At 45.0% G+C, this 25,913-nt stretch overlaps 1 protein-coding gene across 2 annotated transcripts in view; it reads left to right on the top strand.

Moving 5' to 3' along the window:
* NSMAF (neutral sphingomyelinase activation associated factor) overlaps window positions 1–25,913 on the top strand; it is a 214,950-nt gene that overhangs the window by 154,697 nt on the left and 34,340 nt on the right. For both annotated transcript variants that reach the window (XM_078785018.1, XM_068127973.2), the window contains 2 exons: window positions 4,371–4,429; window positions 21,579–21,646. In XM_078785018.1, the coding sequence (XP_078641144.1) occupies window positions 4,371–4,429; window positions 21,579–21,646 (127 nt within the window). The remainder of the gene's footprint in view (window positions 1–4,370; window positions 4,430–21,578; window positions 21,647–25,913) is intronic.

Genomic DNA, 25,913 nt, shown 5'->3' with positions numbered 1-25,913 from the left:
GAGCCTCAATACAAGAAGCTGAGAATTTGCGCAAAAATACAGAGGGAGGTTTGAGGAGATGCATAGGGAAGTATATTACTTGTGATCTCATGTTTAACAGGATGTTTTGTTGTCCAATCGGCTTGCTTGTTGTTGAATTTTGTATTCAGCATACCATTATGTACATTTAGATGAATTATGAATTATGTAGAAACAATTTTTCCAAATTAACTTTTTACTGCGTATCCCGTAGGGCAATGCCGTCTGGCACAACATTTGTATTTATGTATGTCTGTATGTATGTACTGTCATGGCCAAACTTATTGGCACCCTTGCACCTTTTTCAAATAATGCATCATTTTTTCCAGAAAAATGTTGAAATTAAACAATATTTTGGGATCCACATATGTATTCATTTGGTTTGCAGTGGAACAAAACAAAAAAAGCTGAAAAAAATTACTAAATCTTCGCTTATTCCACACAGAAATCATGAAATGGCCCGACAATATTATTGGCACCTTTTAGAAGTTGTTAGAAATAATTAGATTTCAAGCAGGTGATTCTCCTTTACGTTGGAATTGAACTCACGTGCGGTGAGTTGCAGGTGCCTGCAATATCAAAATCACTCATTCATCCAGTTTGAATAGAGAAAAGGAGTCATTCTGTTGTTTTGTGTCACTGTGTGTAATGCAATGAGCATCGAGAAAAGAAAGAAAACCAGGGAATTGTCTGAGGAGGTCAGACACAAGATTGTAGCCAAGCATGGACAATCTCAAGGCTACAAGTCCATCTCCAGATACCTTGATGTTCCTGTGTCCACCGTACGCAATGTCATCAGGAAGTTTAAGGCCCATGGCACTGCAGCCATCCTCCCTGGACGTGGCCGCAAGAGAAAACTTGATCGAAGATTACAGCAAAGGATTGTTTGAATGGTGGAGAAAGCGCCTCAATCAACTGCCAAACAGATTCAAGCTGACCTTCAGACACAAGGTACGACAGTTTCAACTCACGCCATCCGTCACCAACTCAATGAAAGGGGGTTCGATGATAGGAGACCCAGGACGACCCTACTGCTGAGAGAGAGACATAAGAAAGCCTGACTGGAGTTTGCCAAAACACACCTGAACAAGCCAAAATCCTTCTGGGAGAATGTCTTGAGGATAGATGAGACCAAATTAGAGCTTTTTGGTAAAGCACATCATCTCTATGTTTACAGAAAACAAAATGAAGCCTTCAAAGAAAAGAACACCTTCCCTACAGTCAAACATGGAGGAGGTTCAGTAATGTTTTGGGGTTGCTGTGCTGCCTCTGGCACTGGGTACCTTGAGTGTGTGCATGGCATCATGAAATCAGGAGATTACCGAGGCATTTTGGAGCACAATGTTCAACCCAGTATCACAAAGCTGGGTCTCCGTCGAAGGTCATGGGTCTTGCAGCAGGACAATGACCCCAAACACACTTCAAAAAGCACCCGTAAATGGTTCAAGACAAAACGCTGGAGGTGGCCTGAAGTGGCCAGCAATGAGTCCAGATCTAAATCCCATTGAACACCTGTGGGGAGATCTGAAAACAGCAGTTGGGAGAAGTTACCCTTCAAATCTGGAAGAACTGGAGCAGTTTGCACATGAAGAGTGGGCCAAACTGCCAGAAGAGAGGTGTAGGAAGCTCCTTCATGGTTATAGGAAGCGCTTGACTGCAGTTATTTTGTCCAAAGTCTGTGCTACCAAATATTAAGTCTGGGGTGTCAATAATTTTGTCAATGTCATTTCTTTTTATTTTCTGATTTAAAAGGAAATATTAAGTTCTGAATCAAAAACCAAGGTTCTGTAATATTAACAGTGAAATAAAGAATTGTGGAGACCAAATACTTTTGTCAATTTCAACTTATTTTTAGAGAAAATTATGAGTTATTTGAAAAAAGTGCAAGGGTGTCAATATTTTTGGCCACGGCTGTATGTACAGTCAGGAACAAAATAGAGGGAGTCTTGGAGAAGTATTGGATGTGGGGAAGAAGTTGATAAAGTTGAGCAGTGTGAAAGGACAACACTTGGGATAAAAACGGTGGCGTGCGGCATCAGGGCAGAGACATAATTTCTACACCCAATAGCTGAGGCCTTGGTGAGTAGGCCAGATGCTCACATGGACACAAATTAGACAATACATCACAATCAGGTATGGTTAGACAGAAAATTGGACGAAAACATAACCATCAACACAGAGATGAAAATATAACAGAAAGACACGATGAGACTGGTCTAGAAAACAGCTTCTATAAACTTGAAGGATGCACTGCCGAAGCCAATGTCCAATACGCTCTGTATACAATGATCAACACGGTAATTGTCAGATCACCCAAATTGAAGTCATGTCCACTCATTTGTCCGCCCCCCCCCCCTTACTTCTCTTACTTCCATTCCCTTGTTCCTCCTCCCCCCACCCCCTCCCCCACCAACCCCTTTATCTTGCCTCCATTCCTTCACTATGGCTGCTGATATCCACACTCCATTCCCCCCCCCCCCCCCCCTTAACAACCTCCCAATGATCTACTTTTGCTAATTGGTGCTGATCTGTGGTTCTTGTAAGAGGTTGTACATACATATATGCTACATATGCAAGACAAGGACACCAGGAACAGTCACTAATTTTCCATGAATTAAAATGACATTCCAAGATGATGGGACAAATCAAACCCAGTATGTTGGATTCTAACCTTGGATCCTACAATCAGGAGCTAGGTATCCCGATGTGACTGTGAAACGAGCCAAACATTATCCCCCACCCCACACCCCCAGCCAGATCAGTGTGTTGTGCTCTTCATGAAAAGATGGGTATCAAAACTAAACAATTGGGGATAAGTTGCAAATGTAGAGCAAAAGGATTTTGCACATGGAGCGAAACAGTGGAACTTTCTTCTTCTTATCGTGTCCACGGACAGTCTATACATGGCCCAGCCAAAACTGGACACATTTTTGCGCCTTGTTGTTGAATTCGGAAAGATCTGCAACAGTGCAGGATTCCTCTAGCGATGGACATTGCAGGAGATGTTGCATGGTCTGTGGCTCTGTTCCATATTCGCAAGTTGTCGGGCTGGTTGTACATCCCCATTTGTTTAGTGACACCTTTGAACGACCTACACCAGTCCTAAGTCTCTTAAGGCACTTCCATGTTATCCAGGTGCAATTAGCTCCTGGGGGAGGCTTTCTTTCATCAGGTAGAATTTCCATCGCTGGGGGTTGTTCGAGACTGGCAAGCCGGTCTTTCCACAAAGCGATGTGGGCTTCAGATGGGGTTCATTGTAATGAAACGACACTGTTCATGAAATGAAACGAAACAAAACGACAAATGAAACGACACTGTTCACAGTGGAATCAAGAATAGTAGTCATGTGTCTTGCGTGTCGTGTCCACCTGATCCACAACTTAATTGCACAGTTACGTTACACTCTGTTATTTGGCTCGCCCATGTAAATATTTTTAAAATAGTACAGTATTAGAGAGTTCATGTAGCACACAGTATATCATTCACTTGAAATAAAATAGTGCTTTTAAAGGTCGTATAAAAACTATTCTGGAAGTTTAGCACCATTGTGCAGTGTCTTATACACCACCTTATATAACATGTCCATGTACTGATAAACTGGAGGTTATTGGAAACTATAAGAAGGTGATTTGTGTTCTCGTATATAAGGATGTAATTAAATTTAAATATAGTAAAGATTTTAATGGTTGTAGAAAAAACATTAATTCCGGAAGTTTACCGCCGTTGATGCCGTGTCTTTTACACCACCTTATTTAACACGTTGCATTAATTCTTCGTTCCTGGTGTTTGTGTCCTTTACGACATCTTTAAAAACGGTTAGTTTCCTGTTTGTAATGATTTTCAATTCCGTTTGACTTCCAAACAGACAGACAGTAAAATATTAACTCACTCCTCACTACGCTTGTGCGATCGGGACAAATTCAGAGGCCCAAGTACTGTAAAACTACAGGTTTGCGTTCCGATTCGTGTTCAAAATATAACATTCAATTGAAATGAAATTGTTTTTCAATCATAATCATTTTGCAATTGTTTTTATGTTTTGCTATGCATTATGTTTTGCACTCTGTCAAAGCGTCTTTGGGCTCCCTGAAAAGCGCTATATAAAATAAATGCATTATTATTATTATTATTATTATAAACTGACGTCTGTGGACTGACAAACGGACAGACGGACAGACAGACAGACAGACAGAAGTGAACCATTTGCTTCACTCTGCTTTTCACTTCACGGGCGTGGGGTAAAACTCAATGTTTCAGGGTGTTCACCTTTGTTTTGATGGAAGTTTACTTCCCTCTGAGCAAATCTGTCATTCGGAGTCGTGTGTAACGTTCCTTGTGATTGTCCATTGCAGCTCGGTGACGGCTCTTTCTTGCAGTTCCTCCAACTCGTTTCTCTTCTCTGCTTCCCAAGGTACCGCCATGATAAACGAGTATTTCATGACTTTCCATCTCGGCCAAGGCCGTAAAGCCAACTCTGGAAGCTTGGGACGTGCTTTAATTACGTGAATAACGACTGCATCATTTTAATAACCCGGGGGAGATTGTAGAAGGGCCGAGGGATTTTTGAGGAGACAAAAGAAGGATGGACACGTTGCCTCCTTCATCCAATGCCTTTCTTTATGTCCATTTTCTTTCTCCGACCCGAACGTGTGAAATGGTGTCGGCCATTTTGAGTTGTTTGTCCGTGAATCGTCGTCGTGAGGATATGATACGGCACTTATAGTGATAAAATTGCCATTGTAAATCTTCTTTAATATACCCCATCTTAATTACAGCATAATTTGACGCTGACAGCAAATCAAGTACACATCTGTTGCAAATGCTCTCCTGCTTTTTAGCGTCGGGAAAATGTATTCAGCAGAAAATGTATTTAATTTTGATCTTGCAGCGCAGCTCGCTTTATTGGCCTTTAATACAGCATGTGCGCCACAAACACGCCTGATTGTGCTGAAGCTTGTCGCGGTGGCTAATTGGATTTTTCAGTTAATTAGACCTGTTTGCTACGTCTCTCTTTAATCCGTCTGATCAAGGTGGATTCGTGCTTGCGCCGCTCTCTCATTCTCTCGCTCCCTTCCTATCTCTCTCTTAATCTCAACTCATACCCTGAATTCACCACACTTGATCACTGAATTCAACCACAATTTATATTTTAGGTGAACATACGCCAAAAGGTCAACATAGGCCAAAAGGTCAACATAGCCCACATTTCTAAAATCCTCAATTTTCATCCAATTGACTTGAAATTTGAAGAGGACTTGCATATCTGGTCACTGAATTCAACCACCAAGTATACTTGAGGTCAACATAGGCCAAAAGGTCAGCATAGGCCAAAAGGTCAACGTAGGCCAAATTTCTAAAATCCTCAATTTTCATCCAATTGACTTGAAATTTGAAGAGGACTTGCATAGCTGGTCACTGAATTCAACCACCAAGTATATTTGAGGTCAACATAGGCCAAAAGGTCATCATAGGCCAAATTTCTAAAATCCTCAATTTTCATCCAATTGACTTGAAATTTGAAGAAGACTTGCATATATGGTCACTGAATTCAACCACCAAGTATTTTTGAAGTCAACATAGGCCAAAAGGTCAACATAGGCCAAGTTTCAAAAATCCTCAATTTTCATCCGATTGACTTGAAATTTGAAGAGGACTTGCATATTTGGTCACTGAATTCAACCACCAAGTATTTTTGAGGTCAACATAGGCCAAGTTTTTTAAATCCTCAATTTTCATCCGATTGACTTGAAAATTGAACAGCATTTGCACATTGAGTCACTAAATAGGGAAACTAACTATTTTTGAGGTCAAAGGTCAACTCCAGGTCAACCTTCCAAAATCATAATTTTTCATTTGAAAAATCGTCACTTTTCTTCCTATTGACCCTAGCTTTGATCAAGATTGTCAATTTTAATCTTCATGAAATGGACAATTTGCTGTATCAATGGAATTTTTTTCTTGGGGGGGGGGGGGGGGGGATTTTGTAAGTATCGTGCTCCGCATGACGTCTTCTTGTTTGTTTGTTTGTTTGTTTGTGAACAGAATATCTCAATGTTATGGACGGATTTGGACGAAATTTGGTGGACGCATTGATTCGATTTTGGTGAAGATCCGGAAATGGATTCGAGAATTTTCTCAGTGATTCTTCACCATTGAGAGATGGGGCCAAAAACGATATGTAGCACGATATCTCAAAAGGTTGTGGACGAGTTATGACAAAACTAGGTGGATGAGTTGTTTCAGCAACGAGAACGAGCCGATTCGATTTTGGTTCAAGTCCGAATCCAGATCCGGCCTATCAGTGGGATACAAAACGTAAACTGTTCAGCCTGGCGGAGGAATGCTCTCTACCGAGTGCTGTTGTCGTTTGGTGTACAATCTTCACCAGCAGATGTTAATGGCTTATCAGAAAGCCCACACTTGAAGAAACACTCGTCCATTTTGATTTGGCTTTAATCGTGTCGTTCCACGATGTACCATGATGACTGAATCTGCAAAACATGTAATCAAATTATAAAAACAAACTTTAAAAAGTGAACTCTTAACTGGGATAATAACTGCAGTGGAAGGTTATTGTAAATCTGGTATACAAGAGTTTTAGGAAGTGGATCAAAGCAGATATTTTTGTGCGATGTATGTCATCACATCAGATATATTCCCTGCTTTTACATACACTACAATTTCCTTAACTGAGTTATTCCACATGAGAAATGTTTTTGTACAACATTGATTTAGTTATCGGCTATTAATTTGTTATTGAGAATAAAATGTGATTACAAGTAGGACTTTATGTTGTATTCTAACTTCAGCTCCAAGAAACGGGATTTTTTTTGCCTTTTCCTTGTTTTAAGAAAAACAACTGAGATAATGTGACATGGTGAATTTCATAAATTAATTATTTCACTCAAGAAATAAATTTTGGTATTAAAATCGCGTTTCGATTCAAAATACCAGACTCTGTGAAGTAATGGTTAAAATGTCCGCTCTGAGTTTGAGAGGTCAGTAGTTCAAACATTTTAAAATGGAATGTACTGCTTCCTTGCTTGACATTCAGCATTTAAAAGGTCAAGAGCACTGACAAACAACCATAGGTTGACGTCCATGGGGAGGAGGAAATGCCCCGTTGAGTGTGGTGAGACCGGTGCCATTGTTGTGATGTCGCAAAGTACTCAGAGCGCAACAGGAAGTGACGAAACTTCCCCCAAGCTTAGTGGCTGTGTTTGGCTCATCTAACAGTCGTGTGTGTGTGTGTGTGTGTGTGTGTGTGTGTGTGTGTGTGTGTGTGTGTGTGTGTGTGTGTGTGTTATCTCATCTCCAAATGCAGGTTTCAGAAGGTGAAACAGTGTCCTCCCAGGTCTCGAAGTACCCACCTCCGTTTCAGTAAGGGATCATGATTCATGGACCAGTTTGTGAAGTTTTCTTATTCTCAAAGTTTTGTTCCGAGGGCTCTTTTGAGGATCCTCACCGAGCCTCGGACGGCTTCCAACTGCAGTTTGTTTGTAGTAATATTCCCAGGGATAGTTTTTAAGATCTCCATGAGGTTATTTTTATCATTCCCATTGCTCCAATAATCACTGGTACAATTTTGGCATTCTTCAGCTTCTAGGATCCTTTCACTTCATTTTTGAGGGATTTGTATTTGGTCATTTTCTTGATTTCTGTGTTGTTTGGCCAAAATCGCTGGGGACTGACACCTTCCTTCCTTTTTTTGTACCTCTGTACTATATCCTGTCGCAATGCTTTGTTTTCTATGTTCACGCTTGATTGTACCATGAGGTCATACGTGAGCATTACTTCGTTGTTTTCTTTCAGTGATTGCTTTTGGTTCTTGTTTTCACAAGTTTTATAGAAATGGGATTTTGAGACTTTTGCAGATGTGCCAGTGGATTACTCAACATACTTTGTTGTGCCTTTGGGTGTACATCTGCTCTGACATGAGTTTTTCACATACTGATAGGAGGTGGCTTGTACTTTCTGTTTCTACCTTGCAGAACCTACACTTGTCCGATTAACTCAGTCCCACCATTTCCTTAAAGCCATTGGTGTCATGTCCTTGGTCTTGGGCATTTATAATTATTTGTTCTCCGTCCCAGTTGAGCTGTTCTCTTCTTAGCCATTCCAAAGTTTTCTTTGTCTACTCCCAATCTGTCCAACTCTTTTTTTATATATATATATACGTATATATACCTTCCTGCTCTTTTATCGTTTTCCCAGTTGTCGGTGTATATCTGTTGATATTTCGGTTTATATTTTTCTTGATTCTTTTTTGCAATTATTTGGTCTTGTACTTGTTGGTTCAGTTTCTTGTGTGACATCTTCCATGGATTTTTTTTTACGAGGTGGGTTAGGGATACCTCCTCTGGTTTGTTGTCTTTGTACTTGCTTACAAATTGGATTCGGTAATCTGTTGCACTTTTTACATATTCGGCCAATTTCACAGTTGTCATTCTGTACACTTGATTGAGCTCCATCAGGCCACTACCTGCATCTCGTCTCGGCAGGTACATTCTCGGGATGCATTGATTTTTGTAAAACATTTTGTGGATGGTGAGGATATTCCTTGTTTTGATATCCAATTTATCGATTTCTGATTGTCGCCAGTATATTATCCCACAGCTGTACTGGAATACTGGTATTGCGAGTTGGTTTATGGCATTGACTTTGTACCTTGGATACAGTTATGTTTTCAGGACCAGCCGCGTTCTATGCAGGTATTCTTTCGTAACTGTCTTGCGTATTTGTTTCTGACATATTTGGTAGCCATCTTCTACTCTGAGGTATTGGTATGATGCTTCGTTGTCTAGTTCCTGTATTGTTGTATCTAGGTTGATTTTTATGTTGTCCATTTTGTTGGTCTGCCTTGTACATGAATGTGGAGTTGGCACACTTGTCCAGGCCAAAATCCATTTGAATATCGTCAGAGTACTGTTTCACTAATTTGAGTTGTTCTGCCAATTTTTCGTCGTTTGGTGCAGAGTTTTAAATCATCCATGTGAAGTAGATGTCACCTTTTTGTCTCTTTGGACATTCCTTATTTGATGTCAGGGTGTGTCCGTGTCGTTTCCCATTAATGAAGTCGCTCAGTGGGTCCAGGGCCAGGCAAAACAAGAGGGGTGAAAAGCAGTCTCCCTGGAAGATTTATTGACATATCTTCACTCCTGGTATTTCGATCTTTCCTTCCGAATGCTCTAATATCAGTGTGGTATTCCAAAGCCTTACCTGTTGGGGGCCTGTGACCCTTTGTTCAGAGTTGTTTTTTTTTAATACTCTCCAACACACCCGCCCCATCGAGTGTCACGAACGGGGCTTCCGTTGCACCACTTGAGGCCTCCCGGTAGCTCCCTCAGCTGTTTGCACCATGCGTTATGTCTGTCACGATGTTGCCGCTCGCACTCACTTTATTCCTTCTCCTGGTGCCGCTACATGGACCTTTTAGCTTCCCGACTGATATGGTAGCTTCGCTTGGGCTGCATAGCCTGTTGATATGAGCAGTGCTCGTTTTTCTGACCTTTGGCTTCATGCGGCGGTTTCTCTCCGACTCGACAGCTGCGACTCTCCCATTCCTCATGGTCTCCATAGACCCAACCAGGGCCTCCCAGTAGCACCTTCAGCCGTTCTCACCATACCGTATGTCCGCCATGATGTTCCCACTCGCGCTCACTTTCTTCCTTCTCTGGGTGCCACTACATGAACCATTCAGCTTCGCGACTGATATGTTAGCCTCACTGCTTCGCTCGGGGCCACATAATCGTGTGTGTGTGTGTGTGTGTGTGTGTGTGTGTGTGTGTGTGTGTGTGTGTGTGTGTGTGTGTGTGTGTGTGTGTGTGTGTGTGTGTGTGTGTGTGTGTGTGTGTGTGTGCGCACGCGTGCGTGCCTGCATGCGCGCGTGCGCGGCAACTCCACTACGAGCCTTGCATCTTGTTAAAGATAATTTAAAAACAAAACAAATAGTGGAGGAAGAATAATTTTAGGTGAGAAAAATTGGGGACAGAGATGAAAATTGGCTGAAATGACCTAAATACCCTATAAAAGCTTTGAAGAAAATTCCCCATAATTCCTGGGGGTGGAAGGTACCTAATTTGCATATTTCCAAGATGGCCAACACCGGTGAAGGCGACACCGACTATGCAGTAGTTACGATTGTATTTGGATGCCTCACTCAAAGTGAAGAGCAGTGCTGTGTATACCGTACTGAGATTGGTGGGGTCTAGATTGATGAATGGAAGGGCCACTACATCACTCACATGGAACACACTCTCCTTCTCTGACCATGTGATTGAAGCCACCCCAGCCGGAGATGGACTGGATCCTCAGAGCTACAGATGAGAGCCACAGTGAATAAAGATGTAGAGTTGCCATGACTGCAGACGTCAACTTGAACTTGTTGAGTTCGGTTTTCCGAGCTAGGAGAATCTTGAGACCGGCCTTCGAAGGTTTCTTGTATACCTTGATAGGCACATGACCATAGCTGCCCATGTGGACTGCTAATGGGGTATGCTTGAGTCGCACGACATTGAGGACATGAGGTGAGGATGTACTACTGTGTGGTGTAGTACACTTTAACCCTCCCCCCCCTCCCCCCCCCCCCCCCCCATACTATGGAATGATTTATTTCCATCCAATGATGATACATTCCAGTCCGCGTTGTCGAACACAAACTGTATGAATGCCTCCTCATTATCTGGAAATGGAGTTCCTGCAGCGAGGAGTGATGCTTGATAGCGCCTCTCCTCATCATAAGAACAGCACATCCCAAATGTGTGAAGCATGTCGATCATCATTCTTGAGTCATATTTTCTGTATAAATAGACCCCAAGTGCAATTTAAAATGGTGACAGATATGACCTTGGTCGTACTACAGATATTATTATTTGTTCTATGGATAAACGTTTTTTCTCAGTTACCCTATTGAAGACCTTTTTGCCTGTTTGACTCAAGATACCTGCAATCAATGTGTTAAGGCTTTCAGGAACTGTATCCGCCTCCATTACATCATACTTAGAGAACAAGGCGACGGGTATATATCACAATCATTGACCATCTCTCGGATGTCTGCGGATACAAGCCTCGATGCTGTCATAATTATACGCTTTTTTCGGAACTCTGATCACCTAGGTTGTCTTTGTACCACTTATCACGTACAATATTGCTGAATGCATCTCTGAATACTACTATGCTATCCTTTCCTGGCAGGTGAGTTACAAGTATGGATTCTTTGAAGTGTGCTTTCAACTTAGTAATGTTTTGCTTGAATACCCTGCTACTCCCTCAGTAAGGTGATCTTCCATGATATCTGTAAGCGCGCTAATAGAATACTGGCATTCGTCATTTTGCCCGAGGAACTCAGTCAGACAATCAAATGCTTTATCCTTGCAGACATTTCTTTCCGATTTTGGTTTCTTGTTGCGGAAGAAATTGACGCGACAGTTATTGTGGTACCGCCCTTCCGCTGCAACCAAGTCGATAATGTTGCTTAGTCTGATCAGAATCTGTTTCGCATTTTCAACACCATCACCAAGCTCCTTTGCGCGGTTCTCAATCCGTTCACCAAATGATAATGTCCGACAGTGATAGATAGCATTGTGTTCACGTTTATGCCCCTATGACTTCTTAGGAGCCTTAGCCTCGAGACCACAGAACAGACAATGTTTTTTGAAGTCAAAGGACTCAGCAGATTGTGAACGTAAATGTTGGGTTGCTGCTATAGGAGTTTCTGTCTCTTCACACTGTTTGTTTCGATATGATTTAATACTAGTTTCATGGGTATAGCTTTTACGGCAGTCACTGTGCACAACCAATGGATTGGTAAGTTCAATTGCTGCAGCTACACCATCATTTCTGCGTATGCTAGCGGCTATGATTGCAGGTCTGTGGTGATGTGCATAGAAGGTATGCTAGAGGGGGCATGGCCAATAAGAGGAGGAGTTCCGGGTTGAGGACAGAGCATGGAGAGGATTGGAACGAGACGTGCGTTCGATGTTGGATGGAATAAAACTGTTGGACCTTACTGAATTCTTCATTCTTGGAATACGTTACGACCCAACAAACTGGCGACGAGAATGGGATTGAACTTGAATCCACCGACACCCTTTCTGCAAAACCCGGATGAGCCTTCGATGCATTTTACGGCCTGGACTCATGTCTTTGAAAACTTCGTGCTGGCGATACAGGAGACAACACTTGCTGATGCGAGAAAGCGCGCACTTTTGATACATTGCTTGGGCACCAAAGGTCAGAGACTCTTCTATACATTAACAGTAGCTGATAATAGCTATGAGACTGCACTTGCGGCCTTGAGGAATTATTTTGTCCCAAGAGTTAATGTCGTGGCAGAACGATATAAATTTCAGCATCATGGTCAGGAAAATGGCGAATCTACGTCACAGTACATCGCTTCATTAAGGGAGATGGTCGTCACATGTGAGTTTGGAGAGCTGACAGATGAAATTATCCGGGACCAGCTGGTCGAGAAAAGAAATTCACCTCGCATTAGAGAGCAGTTACTGCTAGAAACGGGACTGACATTACAGAAAGCCATAACCATCGCTACACATACTGAGTCGGCAATGGCGGAGGCCACGATCATAGGCCAAGGGGCTGCTAGCGCTATACAGGCCATACATACACCCTGTGCAGACACAGGATTCGCAGAACAGCAAAAGACCCTTTAGACTCCCTGGGAGAGGTATTTAAGATCAGCGATCCCAACCGGCTCAAGGGAAGACGTGTTATAGATGCGGTTCTGTAAACCACACAGCTAATGACTATGGATGCCCAGCAAAGGACGCACAGTGCAACCGCTGCAAAAAGAGAGGACATTTTGCTAAAGTATGCTGGAGCTCAAAACACGTTCACGAAGTGACTGCACTGGAGGTGAATGTGTTGAGTGTAGACAATAGGACTCGAGATGCTGATAAGATAATGTGCACTGTACATGTTACTGCTGCCGGGGGAGAGCCCATGGACATTGAACTAATGTTAGATGCAGGCTCGGCAGTATCGATACTTCCTGAATCTGTCTACAGGCAATGTTTCAATAATGTGTCACTGACTGAGCCAAAACTACACCTGGTTAGCTACCTGAGAAACCCGATTCCTGTGCGGGGTTGCCTGCATGCTGATGTGACTTTCGAGAATCACTGTGCACATGCTGAATTCTACATAGTGCAGAGCGGCACTGCCATTCTGGGCAGAGACCTGGTTGCTGCACTCGACATGCAATTTCTGAATGGTCGCATCACCTCTACCACCCAAAACAGGGCAAATCGAACTCCAGTCGCAAATGTTGCAGGTGACCGCAAGGAGGACACCCTAGGCTGTGCAAAGTGGTTTATTCATCTCGTTAAAATACGACCCAATGTTACCAGTCCAGCAAAAGCTGCGCCGCTTGTCTTTTTCTGTGAGAGATGCTGTTTCTCGGGAGTTGAAAAAGCTCGTTAAATTGGATGTAATTGAGCCAATTGAATCTTCAGAGTGGGTTTCACCAATTGTAGTGACAATGAAGAAAAACGGAGGGATTCGCCTGTGTGTGGATTTAAGAGAACCAAATAAATTGGTGGTGATTGACGGATATCCTCTTCCGCATATGGAGGAGATGTTTGCCGAGCTGCGATGCAGCACACTTTTCTCCACACTGGATCTGCAAAGTGCATACCACCAGGTTGTATTGCATGAGCACAGCAGGGACCTCACTGCCTTCATTACGCATGAGGGACTGTTTCGCTACAAACGAATCCCTTACGGGCTCGCTTCAGCACCCAATTGTTTCCAGAGGATGATGTCTGCCCTTTTAACAAACCAGCCCAGAGCTCGGTGTTACCTAGACGATGTAATCGTTTTCGGAGGGACTCCCGAAGCACATGATAAAAACCTCAGAGAGGTTCTATAACATATCGATGCAGCTGGGCTGAAACTGAACCTTTCAAAATGCCACTTCAGACAGACGGAGTTGTCATTTTTAGGACATGTGGTGTCACACGCAGGACTTAAACCTGACCCTGCTCATGTTGTTGCAGTGTCACAAGCACCCCCACCGAAAGACGTGCAGAGTTTGCGCTCTTTTCTTGGACTCACGTCATGGTATGCAAAATTCATCCCTAACTATGCATCAGTCGTGGAACCTCTGAGAGAATTACTGCGGGACCATCCACCTTCTCCTGGTCAGTCAAGGCACAGCAAAGTTTTGACTCAATTAACGAACTAATTGTCAGTAGTCCAGCTCTCGCTCTTTTTGATCCAGAGCTATACATCATAGTGACAACTGATGCCTCTGATTATGGTCTTGGTGCGGTCCTGACCCAAATCCATGCTGACAAAACAGAGAATACCATCGCATTTGCATCCCGAACGCTGACTGAATCGGAAAGAAAATATTCCACGGGGGAAAAGGAAGCACTTGGATGCGTGTGGGTGACAAAGAAGTGGAGGACTTATCTCTGGGGCAGACATTTCACATTACGCACTGACCACAGTCCTCTCACTACACTACTTTCCACAAAAGGATTGGGAAGAGCTGGAATGCGCGTGGCCAGATGGTCCGCACGGCTTCTGTCATTTAATTATGACATTCAGTACAAGCCTGGCTCTGAAAATGTAACAGCTGATTGCTTGTCTCACCTGCCACTGCCTACTTCAGAGCCAAGCCTGGAGGATTATGTTGAGGTTGTCGCGCTCACATCAACCCTCACTGCTGTGACAGCTGAAGAATTCAAAACTGCCTGTATTTCCTGCCCGGTTCTAGCAAAGCTGCGGGAAATGCTTACAAAGCGCTGGCTGAAAACATCAAAAGGCCTGGATCCGGATCTCCTTCCTTACTTTAGATTGCAAAGTGAACTGTCATTACAAGAGGGCTGCGTGATGAGAGGTACTCACCACCTCCTTGTCCCGGATGCACTACAACCACATCTCATCAAATTAGCGCATGACACTCACCAGGGCATATTGAGGACAAAGCAGCGGTTAAGGGATCTGTACTGGTGGCCGGGAATGGACGCGCACATAGCGTCCGCAATCAAAGCTTGCATTACTTGTCAGCAGCACGACAAGACAGCTGTGACACATGCATCACCACTGCAGCCGGTTCCTTATCCTGACGCAGCTTGGGAGAAACTGGCAATCGGCATAGTGGGGCCCTTCGATTCTACACCACTGGACTGTCGTTTTGCTATCAGACTCATCGATTACTTTAGCAAATGGCCAGAAATTGCCTTCACCTCCCAGGTCACTTCCACTACAGTGACCAAGTTCCTGTCATCTGTCTTCAGCAGAGAAGGTAACCCAAAAGAGTTGATATCCAACAATGGTTCACAATTCACCTCTTGGGATTTTGAAACCTTTCTGAAAGACAGAGACATTACACACAGAAAGTCAGCCGTCTACTACCCGCAAGCGAATGGAGAAATAGAACGATTCAATCGAAGCTTAAAAGAAAGCTTGCTCACTGCTAACATCGAGGGGAAAGACTGGAAAACATTTACAGCGGACATTCTTCAAACATACCGGGCAACCCGACATGCCACAACACAGCGATCACCTGCTGAACTGCTTCATGGGAGAGAGATGCACACCAAGCTGCATGTATCTGGGTTACAGATGCTAAAGGCCAACACACCGTCATGCCAAGACACAGCACTCACAATACAAGAGAAGCAGAACAAGCAAAAGGCGTACACCGACAAACGGCGGGGGGCAAAGGATGTGAACTTTGAATGTGGCTCCTTCGTCCGAGTGAGGAAACCTGTCATCCTCCGAAAGGGACAATCTAAATTTTCAGCGCCTCTCCAAGTTATGGAGCGAAGAGCATCTCACACGTACAAACCATACCTGCCAACCTTTTTCGAAAGAAAAGCGGCAGGCTGGCGTGCGACGCAGTCGCAAAATTTTCAAATAAATGAAGCAAAATGGTGCAATCTCCTGCATTTTGAGACCACATTTAGCTGAAATATATCAACATATTTTTAGAGTGAAAAAGACAAAACTTAACATGGTTGATCTACTCACCAATCTTTATTTTTCTAAGACATCATGATCATCAGTCACGTTTCCATAAATTACTCACTGTCAAAGCTCTACATGTATGTGCCCATACATGTACACAAGAGTTTACATAAACTCACTGATACATCTTTATGAATGAAATGACTGGCCACTCTGATTTCATAACATATTTACAGTTTCACACATATTTACAATTTTCAGGTTTGAACAGTTAAGATGCACATTTAGCTATTCAGAGCCTGGTAGGTGGCAGATTTGGCCTTCTTAAGAAGGTCGGCATCTGGCTTCCACGAGAAGCAGCTGACTCCATCCGGCTTGAAGATGTTAATCTTCCCTGCCAGCAAACCACACAGAGTGTTTCTGACGCCATGGCTGTCCTCGTACACGCTTGACTTGGCGTGACCTTCCTTGCCGCGTCCCAACGTGCTCCTCTGATCAGTTGTCATTTTCTTGACCATGCTGAAAAGGGACTCACAGTAGGCGTTACTGTGAGGGATCAGCAGGACGTGTTTGGCCAGTCTACAGAGCAATGGGTAAATGGGCTGGCTGGTGGCAGGGTCCGTCATCTTCTCCATGGCTGCCCAAAACACATCCACCCCCTCATCTGGGTCATATGCTGGCAGGGTGACATCTGACTGATATGTGCAGAACTCTCTGCACAGCGCATCTCTGTTCTCTTCTGGGGCAACAGATGCAGGGAGCTGTTCAACCAGTGTAAGTAGGCTCTGCATGGAAGCTGTCTTGGAGGAGCTGGGTCCACGATGACCGCATTCCTGATCAAAGGGTCCTGGAATGGGAATTTGTCCCTCATGTAGGTCAGGGAACCAACGTAGAACATTCGGACCTCTGCTCTGAATTTCGTCACTCCACTGGTCCCCTCTGGGGCGTTCTTCACAATGAGCTGCATTGCCTGGAAACCGACAAATAGCTCCCTGTTCGACCTCTGGTTGTCCTGTTCAGTGAAGTCCACATTCAAAACGTCAAGTTTTGGGTGATCAAGACTGGGAAAAGCTTGTCCTCATCATCACTGCTTCCATCCATTGCGAGGGTAAACATCAGATCGTTCCGGCCGACATTTTGCTTGATGCGATCAACTGACTGACCCGCGATTGTGCACGTAATATGAGTCGCCTTGGTACGACCACATGCGTACTGACGCGCGATCTCGCTGTCGGGGAACATCCGCGGGACCAGCTTGGATAAATGGTCATTTAGGGCCAGAGGCAAATTGTGCTCCATCAACAGTCCTTGAAATAAAACCTCGGCGTTGATTGACGTCGGCATGTCGCACTGGCTGGAAGGCTATTTTTGATGTGGTTGCCACCGCGCGGGAGTTGCTCATGTGTTTCCCCGTGCTGTGTGGCGACTCAAGTCGTTGTATCCCCCATGACTGATGGAGAAGTCTGATCGACACATATCACAGAAGGCATGTCCGTCTCCCTTACGCGAAGCCTTGATACACTTGAACTCTGTTGTCCAACTTGGCTTAAACTTGTTGACCCAGCGTGGGGGTGGCTTTTTCTTTTCTGGTGTTTGCATTGTTGTCATGCACTGAAACGATGAGTACTCTCTGTTAACTGCAGTCTTTGATCATGAATGGAAAATGGCGCATTGTCTTGAAATGAATGCCCGCTGTTTTCTGTCGTCCCATTGGTCATGCTTAGTTTGGAAGCAATAACCAATCGCTGACGAGATAAGAAATCAAGGTCAGGCACGAGTTTTGTAGAATGTAGAAGCAGCCGCGTGTAATACGATCTTGGCAGTGAGAAACGAACGCAAAACTGAAAAAACACAACTATTAATTTTTTTTCCAATAACAATTTCCAAAATGCGGTATGTCTGACTAATAAAATCGGTATGCGTTGGGAGCTATAGAAAATCGGTAGGCTACCGCGCGAATCGGTAGGGTTGGTAGGTGCGTACAAACTGTCCGATGGACGGATCTGGAATGCTTCTCATTTAGCATCTGCCTGCCAAGGGAATGAAAGACGATACCGAGCAACCACTCCTTCCTGGCATCACCGCACCACCAGCTCAAGACACATCAGAATCTGTGCCGGTCGGCCGGAATGCCATGTTCGCAGACCTCCAGTCTGGACACGAGATTATGTGATGATGTAATCTAAAGTTCTTAGAGAGTAAGAAAAAGAAGCTATGATAAACTGTTGCATGTCTATTATTACTTGTTTAATGATTAATACATGCTGTGGCATTACTACATTTCATCTTCTAGTTAACTATATATATTGTTGGTCACTGAGTTATGGTATGCACGTGGTTAAAGAAAGGGGGACATGTGGTGATGTGCATAGAAGGTACGCCAGAGGGGGCATGGCCAATAAGAGGAGGAGTTCCGGGTAGAGGACAGAGCGTGGAGAGGATTGGAACCGGACGTGCGTTCGATTTTGGATGGAATAAAACTGTTGGAATTACTGAATTCTTCCTTCTTGGAATACGTTACGACACAACAAGGTCGTCCGAGCTCAGTGACGCGGTTGACATTTCGCCCATCCTCCAGTGACTGGGATCAGAGTAGACAGCACGCTCCTACCTCCATGACCTGCAACATAAGAAAACATTATGTTAGAACTGATAACCAAATAAAGCCAAATTACCCAATGTTAATAATATGATATAGTGTAATGATATTGCCAGAGGTGACTCCGTAACCCACTTTTTACCATAACTTGCATATTTTTTACCTCTAAATGACCCCATTACCACCCAAAATGACCCCTAAATGACCATGTAGCCACCCAAAAACCTCAGTGGAAGTGGAAATGGGCTGTTGCCCAGAAACAACTTGCCTTCGTCTCCTGGAAAGCAATTCCAACGGAAGGAAATCTCATTTCCTTTCACAAAGCCCGAAACAAGTGTGTGTCCACCCTCAGGAGAGCCAGGAAACAATATCTCTCCGTTCTCAAGATCGAACTCTCTTATCTGTCTCCCTCTTCCAAATCCTGGTGGCGTCTGGTCAAATCCGTTTCTGGTGTTTGTTCCCCCTCCATCCCCTCCCTTACCTCAAACGGCTACACAGCTGACTCTGCACGTGAAAAAGCTGAATGCCTCAACTCTGTGTTTGCCTCTAAATATTGTGTCCCAAACCCATCCCTCTCTGTACCCACCATACCCAGTAGTACCCTGCTGCTCCTGGACTCCGTGTCCTTTCCTCCTGACAAGGTGGAAAAGTTTCTTTCAACCCTCGACTCTGATTCTGCAACTGGACCCGACGGCATCAGCCCACGGGTCCTAAAATCCTGCTCTGCCGCTCTATCTCACCCTCTCTCTGTTCTCTTCACCCTCTCTTTTGCTCAAGGTCAACTGCCATCTGCTTGGAAATCAGCCAACATCACCGCTTTGCACAAAAAAGGTGCAAAAACAGATCCTAGCAACTACAGACCAATCAGCCTTCTCCCAATTATCAGCAAAGTCATGGAATCCATCATTGCTTCGGATATGAAATCTTTCCTCTTCTCCAATGGCTTGATCTCTGATCATCAATTTGGTTTCAGACCAGGTCACTCTACTCTGGACATGCTGCTTCTGCTGTCTCAACAATGGATGGAGGTCCTCAATGCCAAACAGGAAATTAGAGCTGTCTCCCTCGACATATCACGTGCCTTCGACACGGTCTGGCACCCCGCTCTGCTCACCAAACTCTTCTCCTTTGGTATCCATGGAAATCTCCACGCATGGCTGGCGGACTTCCTCTCTAGTCGTCGTCAACGTGTGGCCCTGAATGGGTTTCTCTCATCTCCTCTTCCTGTTCAGGCTGGAGTTCCCCAAGGCAGTGTTCTGGGCCCCGTGCTTTTTCTGGTCTTCATCAATGATCTCTCTGACTCTCTTGAAAATCCTCTCTATCTCTTTGCTGATGACTCCACTCTCTGCCGCTCCATTCCTCTTCCCTCAGATCGGCAGTCTGCAGCCTCCTCACTCTCTGAAGACTTGGACAAAATCACAGACTGGTCAAACAAGTGGAACATGTCTTTCAATCCTGACAAATCTCACACTCTTACTATGTCTCTCCGAAAAGATCGACTGGACAACGCTCCCATCTACTTTCTCAACAATCCTCTCCAAGAAGTTCTGTCGCTCAAGCTTTTGGGTCTCACTATCTGCCATGATCTTTCTTGGGAAAACCACATTTCCAAACTGGCCTCCAAAGCCAGTCGCCGACTGGGCATCCTCCGTCGTGCGAAGTCCTTCCTCGGCACACCTGAGCTCCTCACCACATACAAGGCTTTCATCCGCAGCTCAATGGAATACTGTTCTCCCCTATGGGCCGGTGCTCCTGCCTCACACCTAGCTCGGCTTCACGCTGTTGAAACCAAAGCTTTCAGAATTATTGGAATCTCCCGCGATGAAGCTATCTCTGAGGGCCTTTCACTCACTCACCGCAGGCAGGTAGGTGGTCTTTCTGTCTTCTACCGACTCCTCTCCGGCCTTGCACCCCCAGCTCTCTCTGTGCTCTGTCCCCCAAATATTCCTACAGGTCGCACAAGATCTGCCAGCAACCCTCTGATGGTTAAACTGCCGAAATCTCGGCTCTCTGCTCACCTTCACTCTTTCATTCCTCTTTTCTCCCGCCTCTGGAACAAACTCCCTCACTCCCTTCAATCCCACTCCTCCCTCCAGGTCTTTAAAACAGCTGTTCACCACCATTTCTTATCTTCCCCCATCCAAAACCTTGATCTTTTCTACCCCCGCTAATTCACCCCAGATCCAACTTGTTTGAAATTCCAACTTCTTTCCTGGAAGTCCTGGCAGTGTCCATATGTTTTATACCTCTCCCACCGCCCCCTTCCCATGCCCCCCCCCCCCCAAAGCCCTCGCCCTCTCTCAGATCTCTCGATGTCTCCATGTCTCTCGGTCCCTGCTCTCAAATGTTGTGTTTGTGTCCTTCCCCCTCTCTCCCCATCTTGTCTACCGCTCCCGATGTTATATGTTTTATGTGTCGGTTTGTCTTTCTGTGTAATTAATGTTCGCTCTTTCACGAGCCTCGATCTTGTATACAAAAAAATAAAATAATAATAAATGCTTCTTGCTTACATGTTAAAAATGCTACATGTTAAATATGCTTCTATCCTCTTCGGTTCAAAAGTTATAAATTTTACCCTCGCCGGTATCGGCCATCTTGGAAATATGCAAAAATGTCCTCTAAAGGTGGTTCTTCTTCTACTTATGCCAATTTCTAGCTAATCTTCCTCCACTAAAAGATATGTCCCTTTGAGATGGTGGCGATATGTCCCTTGTATCACGAGCCCACACCACCCCCTTTTTATTTTTATTTCTTGTATCCAGGTCTGAGGCTCTTGGAAAAATCAGGTGATGACCTTTTGTGTTTCCCATCAAGGTTCCCTCCTTTCCTTGGTGCCAACCTCCAGCTATTTAGTTACTTTGTGCTGTGGGCACGAGACCGGGCATTTACAGTTTACTAAAGTGTAACTTTTGGGTCAATAAATGTGCTGCACCAGAGTGACTGGATAGTTATATCATGAAGGTTCACCAATATAACACCCAGACATGACTGTTAACTTTCAGTTTGCTCGTTTCCCCTAATATAGATTCTACGATGAAGATGTTTTCCATGGAGTCCCTGTTCTTACAGAGAAGTGTTTCGTTCTCTAACATGGTGAGGATTTTCAGCGCTCTGTGACTAATTGCTTATTGTAATAAGCTTTTTAAAAATGTCTGATGCTGGAAAACATAGCTCCTGTCATTGCTGTAACATTGTGGCTGCATATAAATGGAATGCACTTTGCCATTTGCAGTGCAGATTAATGAAGGTGATTTTGTTGAACTTGTTCCTGGTATTGCAAATCAAAATTCTGAATAGCTGAAGTTGCAGGAATCTTAATTGCATCCATTTGATCAGCTGTGCTCATCATAATAGTATCTCCTCATACTTCACTCAGGCCGAAGAAAAAGTATATTCATTTTCAAATATCGAGGTCGTGCAGAGAGGCGTTGGAAGGAGGGGTATTTTTATTTATTTTTTTGCTAACATTTTTCACACAAAAAAAATTAAGCTGGTTTTTAGGAGTCTAAAGGTGGTTTTTTATACAGGATCGAGGCTCGTGAAAGAGCTAACATTTTTCACACAAAAAAAATTAAACAGACACACAAAACATATAAGGGGAGCGGTAGACAAGATAGGGAGAGAAGGGGAAGAATACAAACACAACATTTGAGAGCAGGGACATCGGGAGATCTGTGGGAGGGCTTGGGGGGAGGAGGCGTGGGAAGGGGGGGAGGGGTGGGAGAACGATAAAACACAAGGACACTGCAAGGACTTCCAGGAAGGAAGTTGGTATTTCAGAAAAGTGAATCTGGGGTGAAATTAGCGGGGGTAGAAAAGTTCAAGGTTTTGGATGGGGGAAGATAAGAGATGGTGGTGAACAGCTGTTTTAAAGACCTGGAGGGAGGAGTGGGATTGAAGAGAGTGAGGGAGTTTGTTCCAGAGGCGGGAGAAAAGAGGAATGAAGGAGTGAAGGTGAGCAGAGAGTCTTGATTTTGGCAGTTTAACCATAAGAGGGTTGCAGGCAGATCTTGTGCGACCTGCAGGAATATTTGGGGGACAGGGCACAGAGAGAGCTGGGGGAGCAAGGCCGGAGAGGAGTCGGTAGAAGACACAAAACCCACCAACCTGCTTGCGATGAGTAAGTGAAAGGCCCTCGGAGTTAGCTTCATCGCGGGAGATTCCAACGTATTGGAGGGAGTGGGTGGACGTATTGGAGGGAGTCGTGCGCAGGGGTGTCGGTGGGAGTTGTGTGGATGGACGTCGGAGAGAGTTTCACGGATGGTCGTTGGAGGGAGTTGCTTGGGTGGCCGTTGGAGGGAGTTGCTTGGATGGCCGTTGGAGGGAGTTGCACGGATGGCTGTTGGAGGGAGCTGCACGGATGGCCGTTGGAGGGAGTTGCACGGATGGCCGTTGGAGGGAGTTGCACGGATGGCCGTTGGAGGGAGCTGCACGGATGGCCGTTGGAGGGAGTTGCACGGATGGCCGTTGGAGGGAGTTGCACGGATGGCCGTTGGAGGGAGTTGCACGGATGGCCGTTGGAGGGAGTTGCACGGATGGCCGTTGGAGGGAGTTGCACGGATGGCCGTTGGAGGGAGTTGCACGGATGGCCGTTGGAGGGAGTTGCACGGATGGCCGTTGGAGGGAGTTGCACGGATGGCCGTTGGAGGGAGTTGCACGGATGGCCGTTGGAGGGAGTTGCACGGATGGCCGTTGGAGGGAGTTGCACGGATGGCCGTTGGAGGGAGTTGCACGGATGGCCGTTGGAGGGAGTTGCACGGATGGCCGTTGGAGGGAGTTGCACGGATGGCCGTTGGAGGGAGTTGCACGGATGGCCGTTGGAGGGAGTTGCACGGATGGCCGTTGGAGGGAGTTGCACGGATGGCCGTTGGAGGGAGTTGCACGGATGGCCGTTGGAGGGAGTTGCACGGATGGCCGTTGGAGGGAGTTGCACGGATGGCCGTTGGAGGGAGTTGCACGGATGGCCGTTGGAGGGAGCTGCACGGATGGCCGTTGGAGGGAGTCACGCGGGTGGACGTTGGAGGGAGTCACGCGGGTGGACATTGGAGGGAGTCACGCGGATGGATGTCGGAGTGAGTTGCATGACTTTGTTGGAGCAAAAGACAGAGGGTAAAGGTCCAAAACCTCAGCTTTTCCTTGCTTCACACAGTGGTCAGCCATGTCAGCAAACCTCACTCAACATCCTGGTAATTTCATCCATTGTTCTACCTGTCCGCCGATGCAGATCGACACGAACCTTCACCAGCAAGACTAGTTCATCATTCTGATAAAATTAGGGTTGGTCATCCTTTTTATCGTATACAGAGCAGCCGACTTCACACTTTGCTTACTGACAGATCTTAAATTCCGAACACCGATTAGTTTTTAGCTCGCCTGGAACGAAGTTCAGGGGAGCTTATGCGATGGTCGTCAGTCCGTCCGTAAACACTTGAAACTTCTTCTCCGAAACCGCTAATGGGATTGCGACAAAATTTGGCACAAATGATATTTGTTATGTTGTGACTAAAGTTGGGGTTGGGGTCCATATTAGGTTGTGATGTACCAATGCTTGTTCAAGGCATTGGAAGAATTGTGGTCTGAGGAGGTACACGGGGTCGGGGGAAAGTGAGTGGTTGCCACCGAAAATAGGTATTTTTTGTTTGTTTGTTTAAAGTCTTATGATTATGTTAGTATGATTCGACTTGCGACTTCTAGAAACCATTGAAACTGGTTTAAAATACCTTCAGTCAGTGGAGTATACTGTTTATTCTACCAGGTGAGCGCCAGGGGTATTGCCCCAATGTTTCCAATTAAAAGCGACTGCCATTAAATATTCGTTGGGACTTCTCAGTCCATGCAGATGGTCACCACAAGTAACTCGTGGCAAACTATCGCTACTGCATCCCATTCCTCGGATATCAATGCCTCTTTTGTGATGAGAAACGAGAAGTATTTCACCTACTCATACAGTGCATTCAGAAAGTATTCAGACCCCTTCACTTTTTTCACATTTTGTTATGTTGCAGCCTTATGCTGAAATCGTTTATATTCATTTTTTCCCTCATCAATCTGCACTCAATACCCCATAATGACAAAGAGAAAACAGAATTTTAGAAAGTTTTGCAAATTTATTAAAAATAAAAAACTGAAATATCACATTTACATAAGTATTCAGACCCTTTGCCATGACACTTGAAATTTAGCTCAGGTGCCTCCCATTTCTCTTGATCATCTTTGAGATGTTTATACACCTTGATTGGAATCCACCTGTGGTAAATTCAATTGATTGGACATGATTTGGAAAGGCACACACCTGTCTATATAAGGTCTCACAGGTGACAATGCATATCAGAGCAAAAACCAAGCCTTGAGGTCGAAGGAACTGCCTGCAGAGCTCAGAGACAGGATTGTGTCGATGCACAGATTTGGGGAAGCCTACAAAAAATCTCTGCTGCATTGAAGGTTCCCAAGAGCACAGTGGCCTCCATAACTCTTAAATGGAAGAAGTTTGGAACAACCAGGACTCTTCCTAGAGCTGGCCGGGCGGCCAAACTGAGCAATCGGGGGAGAAGGGCCTTGGTAAGAGAGGTGACCATGAACCCGATGGTCACTGGCTGAGCTCCAGAGATCCTGTGTGGAGATGGGAGAAACTTCCAGAAGGACAACCATCACTGCAACACTCCACAGATCTGGGCTTTATGGCAGAGTGGCCAGACGGAAGCCAAACAGTTCAATCTTGGTTTCATCAGACCACAGAATCTTGTTTCTCACAGTCTGAGAGTTCTTTAGGTGCTTTTTTGCAAACTCCAAGCGGGCTTTCATGTGTCTTTCACTGAGGAGAGGCTTCCGTCTGGCCACTGTGCCAGAAAGCCAAGATCGGTGGAGTGTTGCAGTGATGGTTGTCCTTCTGGAAGTTTCTCCCATCTCCACACAGGATCTCTGGAGCTCAGCCAGAGTGACCATCGGGTTCTTGTTCACCTCTCTTACCAAGGCCCTTCTCCCCCGATAGCTCAGTTTTGCCGGGCTCTAGGAAGAGTCCTGGTTGTTCCAAACTTCTTCCATTTAAGAGTTATGGAGGCCACTGCGCTCTTCGGAACCTTCAATGCAGCAGAGATTTTTTGGAGGCTTCCCCAGATCTGTGCCTCGACACAATCCTGTCTCTGAGCTCTGCAGGCAGTTCCTTCGACCTCAAGGCTTGGTTTTTGCTCTGATATGCATTGCCAGCTGTGAGACCTTATATAGACAGGTGTGTGCCTTTCCAAATCATGTCCAATCAATTGAATTTACCACAGGTGGATTCCAATCAAGGTGTAGAAACATCTCAAAGATGATCAAGAGAAATGGGAGGCACCTGAGCTAAATTTCAAGTGTCATGGCAAAG

Source organism: Myxine glutinosa, chromosome 9 (assembly GCF_964187855.1).
Source record: "Myxine glutinosa chromosome 9, kmMyxGlut1.1, whole genome shotgun sequence".
In the NCBI taxonomy this organism is placed as follows: domain Eukaryota; kingdom Metazoa; phylum Chordata; class Myxini; order Myxiniformes; family Myxinidae; genus Myxine; species Myxine glutinosa.
The sequence above is the reverse complement of the archived record's forward strand: the minus strand, read 5'-3'. Positions and strand labels throughout refer to the sequence as shown.